Source organism: Ctenocephalides felis, unplaced genomic scaffold, assembly GCF_003426905.1.
Source record: "Ctenocephalides felis isolate EL2017-DRISC unplaced genomic scaffold, ASM342690v1 CF-g0.4_SCAFFOLD_01886, whole genome shotgun sequence".
Lineage (NCBI taxonomy): Eukaryota > Metazoa > Arthropoda > Insecta > Siphonaptera > Pulicidae > Ctenocephalides > Ctenocephalides felis.
Window position 1 is genome coordinate 144,356,219 of NW_020538040.1, and position 7,754 is coordinate 144,363,972.

General features: G+C 30.1%; 1 protein-coding gene across 3 annotated transcripts in view; it reads right to left on the reverse strand.

The window, feature by feature from the left end:
- LOC113377065 (vesicle-associated membrane protein 2-like) overlaps nt 1-6,541 on the reverse strand; it is a 31,760-nt gene extending 25,219 nt beyond the window's left edge. Inside the window, exons 1-5 of one of the 3 annotated variants that reach the window (XM_026617246.1) lie at nt 6,351-6,541; nt 4,173-4,299; nt 3,664-3,822; nt 2,045-2,096; nt 443-505 (exon numbers count right to left, since the gene is read on the reverse strand). In XM_026617246.1, the coding sequence (XP_026473031.1) occupies nt 492-505; nt 2,045-2,096; nt 3,664-3,822; nt 4,173-4,299; nt 6,351-6,352 (354 nt within the window). In that variant the 5' untranslated portion in view covers nt 6,353-6,541 and the 3' untranslated portion in view covers nt 443-491. Of the gene's footprint in view, nt 1-442; nt 506-2,044; nt 2,097-3,663; nt 3,823-4,172; nt 4,300-5,806; nt 5,858-6,350 lie in introns of those variants that run through there. The other 2 variants (XM_026617244.1, XM_026617245.1) reach the window with 2 other exon arrangements.
- Between the last annotated feature and the right edge of the window lie 1,213 nt (nt 6,542-7,754).

Consider the following 7,754-nt stretch of genomic DNA (forward strand, 5'->3'; position numbering starts at 1 on the left):
TTATATAAAATATTTATATGTAAAGAAGTATCATGATTCAGCATATTATTTCGAATCCAAACAAAGGATTTCTCAAAGTTACCGCCCTTCAACTTTAATTAATAATTAATTCAGGATCAGGAATAGTTCATATGTAAGGCATTATCTTAAAATTGTAAAAATGTATAATATTACATATAACAAGAAAATTTCCATTCGTTCACGAGTTTGCAGAATTTTCAATGACACGACTCTATGTGAATGACTATAATGAGATACAATGATTACAGTTGATGATCAGATAGAGACACAGTAATACAGAGATATGGATAAATACAGCAGGAAGATGAAATACACCTATTTATAGAATAATAGCGACACGAATATTGAAACACCGACAAATTACAGGTAATATATGTTGCTCTACAATGTCTATTAATTACAAAAAAATTTTGTATCGAACCTGTGATTTTTTTCAGATTTTTGGATACGCGGTTGCTGATTTTACAGCCTTACATGAAGTTTGCTATAAAAATAAAAATAAACGATATGAAAATATCAATAAACAAAATTAACTTAATTATTTCAACATAAACAATAGTTTAACAAAATTCAAAAATATTTCGATTGATTGAACAACTTTCTAGAGCAAATTATTATTTTTGTTATCAAGAAAAACGTGATTTCAAAATATTACACACACAAAAGCAAAATTTCAATAAAAAAAAGCATAAAATTACACCAGACCTGTATTGCTATAAAAAGATAGTTTGTTTTAAGTGGTCATTGCAAGTAAAAATACGGATGTTAAAATGTTTATTGAAATTGTTTCGAAAAATGACTAATGAATCATGTTGAACGTTTTTGACCACATTTTTTCTGATTTTAAATAAATCTCATCTTGGTGCACAATTGATCAAATCAAATAATAGGTTATTTAAGGGCAGTTTACATTGGCTGAATTTGGTCCTCATATTGAGCAGTTTGGTCAATACCGATAATTGAATGCAGTTTACTTAAATTTAATCAAAACTTTAAATAAATTACTTAAACCATTAAAGTGAAATTTTGTAATTTGTAAAATAAAACGCTTGCTAATATTGGTGTTATCAAATAACTGGCCATGGACACTGTTATTAAACTAACTATTTATAACAAGTCATGTCTGTATTACTAAATAAAGTAAAATAATAAGACAATTAGAAGTAGTATTTCAAACTATAAAAAATATTTTTAAAAGTTAACCAAAAGTTTAGTATATGTCCGAAATTCAAATATAACAAAAAAAAACTTTCAAAAACTAATTAAAATACTATATTTCTTAAAAGCACAGTATGTCTTTTTTGGAAAAAGTAGTAGTGTTGTTAGTAGCATGTTGTATTGTAACGATACAATATAGTATATGACCAAGGCGACATCGAGTAATGTGTGTAAAAATGAAGTGTAATTCGCGTCAATTTAATTTTACTACTTTTAGATTAATGAGTTCATAAAAAATCGATCAATATAAAATTTATCTCCGTATTAATTATTTTTTGTTCAGGATACGGTGTGGATTGGAGGAATACCGGGCGTGTATGGAAATGAATGGTATTTATATGTGAAGCCTTAAACAAAAAATTTTCTCAAAAAGTAATGTCTTATGAAGTATTTTTCTTGAAATGTAAAATCTTGTATGAATAGTTTGTTGTGCATATATTGTTAATTTTTATCGAAAGTTAATGCTGCCAATTTTTGCTTCGCAATAATACAAAGCTGTGTTATCCTATACTTAATAATATTTTAATTATTATTGAATTAATTAGGTGTTGAATAACAGCATAGTAATTATAAGCAATAAAATAAAAAATCATCGTCGGTTTAATCGAAACTTTTGGCAACATTATTTCTTTGCTATTTCACGAAATCAAAATAATTTTTACTATTCATCTACTATTATGAGAAAATTATTTTGTGTGAAGGCGGTTTTAGTGTAAATGCATATTTCGCTTTTGATATGTAATAATGTTATATATTTGTAAAGTAAGCCAGTATTTTATGTGTAATATCAAAGAGTAAAACTTACCGACAATGATCGCCAGGATGACTAAACCAATGACGCCCATTATTATCATCATCTGAAATTAAAAGAAAAAAATAAAGTATATTAAAAAAATTCCTTATTTGAATTGTAAGGGAAAAAAATTAATAAAGTGGATGCAATATTCCTCTATTGTTTACATTCTTGAGTCTTTTAGATTCCTCTATTTTTGCAGCATTCAAGTAGCACACATTGTTTAAATACGTTTGTTGAAATGATTATTATTAATATCTCGTATTAATTCTCGTAAAAATTCATCAACTGTAGTATTCATGTTGATAGTGAGCATATTTAATCCTAAAAAACATCAAATAATAGCATCAATATGCACATTGTAACTTTGAACTCATGTTACAGAAAAATAATCGTAAACTTTGTGTAATGAGACATATTTTGTTCTTAAGTAAAATAAAATGTCAACGATCTCTCGAATATTTTTGCACAAAATATTTAAGGCAAGCATTAAAATTCATTATTATTTTACTTAATTTTTTTAAAGTAATTTAGAACTATATCAATTGTGAAAAAAATAGCAATAACTTATAGAGAAATAATAGCGGCAGCATTAATACATGTTTTGTGATTCAGGTAACAAAGAATATAGTAATTACATATCGTTTTCAATCTTGTGAAATTACATATGTCACTAATTTTTCTCAATATAATATAAAGCAAAAACTAGTGGTGTATGGCATCGTGCCTTAAGGCAAATTGCAGTAACTTTCCGTACTGTAACAAAATGTTCGAGGAATATTAAATGTTTTCAAATAGATTATTATTAATACTGTAACATTGTCCAATATTTATAAGAATTAACTGAATTGCAAAGTTGAAATTATTTGTTTAAAGTACATTAGAACTTTAGTCAGAATTAAAAATAAAATCTGAACCATTTTCGATATACAAAAAAAAATGAAACAATTTTTTTTTCCAAAAGCAATTATTTTGTTAAAACAAGCAGAAAGTTCTTTGAATCATTCAAATCTGACGCTTAGTTCTCTCAAAAACTGCAATTTTTTGCACATTTAGCAATGTATCTTCGAAACGACTAGGCCTGCCTTTACCAAAAACTGATCATCTCTTCACCCAATCATTACAAATTGAATGTTTTTTAGATCATTCAAATCGGATACTCCGTTCTCTCAAAAACTCGATTTGTATTTTCTGCACTCTTTGCTCCGTATCCCTGTAACGGCTGGCCTTTGTCAAAACCTAATCAGCACATCTCCCTATCAATAGGAATCGAATGTTTTTTGAACCATTTAAATCGGTTGATCCGTGCGCCCGAAAACGTAGACGAAAAATTGCGGATATACAAAACACACACACATCCATCTTTTTCGAGGAATGCCAAAATGTTCAGAAACCTTCAAAACGTGAAGATATGCAAAAAAAATCGATTTTCCATTACTATAACTACTCTACGGGAAGTTAATTAATAAACCGCGTAAAGATAACGTCTAAAGTTTAGACGTATTACTTACGTTTAAACTCTCTAAACGATTATATGATTCATATTTAAAAAAATATGAAGAAAGCTAATTCTTTTACAATCGTGAGATAAAATTCTAACTATTTAAGTGAATGAAAAATAACAACCATACCTTTAAGTTTTGAAGCCAGAATTTCCTTTTCAATTTGCCAGCCTGCTGTTCAAACTGTGAAGCTCCCTGCTGTAACGCATCCGCCCTGTCGTCCAGTTCTGAGAGCTTTTGATCTCGCTCCAATACTTTCTCCACATTTGTTTTCATAATATCCACTACCTGTAAATAAAATAAATTATAAAATATAGTAATTTTAGTCAGAAGTATCTAAGTTAAAAAATTACAATCTATTTTGCTGGGCGGAATTACTAAAATAGGCATAAAAGTGGGCAACAACCCGTTTTGCAACCACATAATTTGCATTATAATAAAAAATATCAGTTAATTCAGTAGACATTCTGCTATACTATATTTCCACAATGGATTCGCCTTAAAAAATGTAAGAAATTGTTTTAAACATTGAAATAAATTGGTATTATGTGAATAGTGCAGAGCAAATTACTGAGAATGTCTAAATTACTGCTAGTCAATTATATTTTGGTATGATTATAGATTTGAGAGAGATTTACCTCGTCAACTTGAGCCTGCGTTTGTTGAAGTCGCTTTTGTGCAGCAATTTGTTGCGGCGTCCTGGGTCCTCCAACGATTTCTCCATCACCTCCTGCCGCTGACCCTGGTGCTAAACCCTCTCCAGACCTGTCAACATCAAAATTGAATATTAGTAGAAATAACAGCCAAGATCATTTTGTTTCTCAGTTTTATTTATTTGTGCCACTCATCTTTATTATTGTAAAACGTCATATTAAATAGAACACATAGCTTTTTATGGCTACGTTCACACTAACATTAACCAATAAACTTTTCCAAAACATTTTACTAGTATAAACATTAACTGATGCTAAGAAGTTCTATATGAGCCATGTCAGACATACACGACTTAAAAACATTGAGAAAAGTTTTATAGAGCCACGTCCGGCATATATGTGTGAGACATGGTGCTTTTTAAGGGATTTTGTCAAAAAAAAATTCTTTGTTATATTAAGTTTCAATCACACATTTTTATCTAATAAAGTTACCATGGCCCATTTGACATTTTTTTATATTATCGTGGCGATTAACGTTATTGACTACTGTTAGATTAAGAAATATATTATACGATGTAATATAATAAGTATTTCGAGTTTTTAGCGTTGGAGGCGCATCAAAAAATTATTTATGTGAATATTTAAATAATCACATTAAAATTATATTAAAAATGAGCGCAGGTCAGATTCTGAAAGCATTGCATTCACGTTACAACTACATATTTCGAGTGATATTCAATAAGCAATTCGTCTTTTGTCTGACTTGTCTGAAAACTTTTTGTTCTAAAATAATAATTACAAATTCGTTAAACAGTTTTTGAATTAATGATCCAAACCTTTTTTGATAAACAGTATGTTTTGCATATGTAATTAGAGATTGTATAACCAGAACAAAATAATACAAAATAAATAGATTCTACCAGCCCTCCACGAAAAACCCGCATCTATACAAGTTAGAATCATTGCACAAGATTGATTTTATTTATGGCGGTAATAAGATCTTTATCGAGTATTTTTTTTACAAACTCTGTTATTGCTTCATTACTTAAATTGAAAATACACCCGCGCTGTGTAATCCCGTCGCAATTCAATTAGTAATATTCGATTGCATGCCATGAAGTAGATCTAATTTTCTAATTAAATGCAGGATAAATAATATTTTACTTGAGGGAAACGATCAAAAGGGTATGTTTCTAAATGTGCATGATATAGTGAGAGATCAGATACATATTATTAGTCGAATATTTAACGAATTTGTAACTTTATTTGAGCATTTGTATGTTTTATTCTTAAATATTCAATTGCCTCCGTTTAAAGTTAGCTATGTAAATCCAAACTAAAACGCTTTTAAATAGAAATTGAATCAGAAACTGGCAATAAGCAATACTATAAACCATAGATTTGATTTGAAAATTTAATCAGTCCAAACTTTGATACGCACAATACATGCACTTGTAAGGATATTCTAACATCTCTTGATCTAGACAAATTTAAAAAATAAAATTATTGTTTTGACACAAGCGTTTAAAAAATGACAATTAATCCTTGCTTTAAGGATTACCACTTAAGGAATAGATTTGAAAATTAAGAACTATTAAAAATCCAAAAGCAGTACATACATTGCGCCAAATGTGATCTATACTTGTAACACTATCGAAAATTTTTGGTTTAGACCCAAATTGTTGGTTTAAAAAACAAGTAGCACTGACAATATTTAAAAGTGTATGTATTGCACGATCATGAATCAAAACTCGAGTGAATGCACTATGAAAATGATCGTTATTTCCAATTCACTCGATGCAAAAGTTATCCCGGCAATGTCGTGGGAGTGTACCGGATCGCGCACGCGTGTGCGTTCAACAAAAATCAATTGCACACGAAGAATTTAATGACAATTTTTCTAAATAAAATATGACAATAGTTTCCAACGCAGAATAACTATAACAGTTTCAAATATTATTACATCAAGTGTTGTAGAATTCACAACACAAGTTCACAATGATAACACAACGTCGATCGATGAAGACGCACTCCAACGCATTATTGTTAGTTACTCGCACTAAATCGCTACATGAATCTATTATCATAAAACACCTCACAAAATCGAATTATATTCGATTGCACTTTACACGATTTATCAATATATAATCATTACAAACTTACATGATGTCACCACGTTTTTAATCCGAGTTTACAAAAGGCAGTAACTGGCTATAAAACCTCTCAGAGGAGGTCTCTTGTATCTTGAGGTTGAGGTTTTTAGTCCAGGACCCACAACCACAACCGGTGATGAGCTGTTAGCATGCAGTTTCGACTATTTTGTTCGCCTCACGTCAGAATTCGCAGCTATAAGTATCACGTTAGAGGGATGTTCAGTGAAGGTGACGTTTATTCGCGTACATAAGCACGGTAGAAGGCTGATAATATATAACATTAAAGTTTTCGCGCCGGCGTGTTCGCGCAAACATCTTCTGTCACACACGTTCCGCCTTTACATCGAAAAGTATTGATAATTCGGGGAAGCCGCATGACGTCATATTAGCGTATACACCATGCGCAATGAACGGCCAAACCGAACGCGAACATGAATGAAAACGACGGTTTTCCGCGAATGAAACGGAACAGGCCAGAGCGGCATAACGGTCAAACACGTTTGACAACCGGCACGATATATGAGAAAAATACAAGTGATAAAGTGCCGGATACGAACAAAAATACACTTTTGAAACAACGGAGTAAAGAAAAGAAAATAAAACTACAGTAAAACCTCGTTTATCCGAACCTCAGTTATACGGATTTGCGATTATCCGGACTACCAACCGCGACTAATTTATATGTATGTACATACCCACAATTCGAATTTTTGCGCGATTAATGCTGCAGTTTAGTGCACCTAAGTCTGTTTTTACACGGTAGATTGGTTCCAGAAGAAGCCGTGTAAAAAAAACGTGTAAAAAAAGACATTAATCTTATACAAAAATGGGTGATTTGTTCCTAATCTCTAAAACCTATTAAAATTAGTGAAAAACAAGAACTTTTAAGAACAAGAATTCATGTTTATTTTATTAAATGAAATATATAATGCTCATTTTCACAAGCATAGTAATTAATGATAAAAAAGATATGCACTCTAATCTTAAAAGTAATATAAATTAAATGTATGGCAAGTTCAGGAACTAAAAAACTATGTTGAGAACGAAAAGAATAGGTTATTCAATTTTTAAGGTTTCCCTAAATTAGTGCTATTCACATTTGCTTTGACCACTAAAAATTGTTTGTACGCGCTAAAGGGGAATTCACTTAAATCTTCAGACTTTCAGACTTTTTTCTTTCATAAATACTTTTTTGTGATATGAACATACCTCGCAAAAATTAAATTTGACAAAAAAATTTAAGTAAAAAAATTAAAAATATTCAATTTTCAAACCGTGTTATTTCAAAACCGTGTACAAAAAGACCGTGTAAAAACTGTGACCGTGACTTAGGTGTATATGTATGTAGGGTAATCTAAGAAAATATGTATGTACATACATAAGGAAGTTTCTATTTCTTAATAAACATTATTTT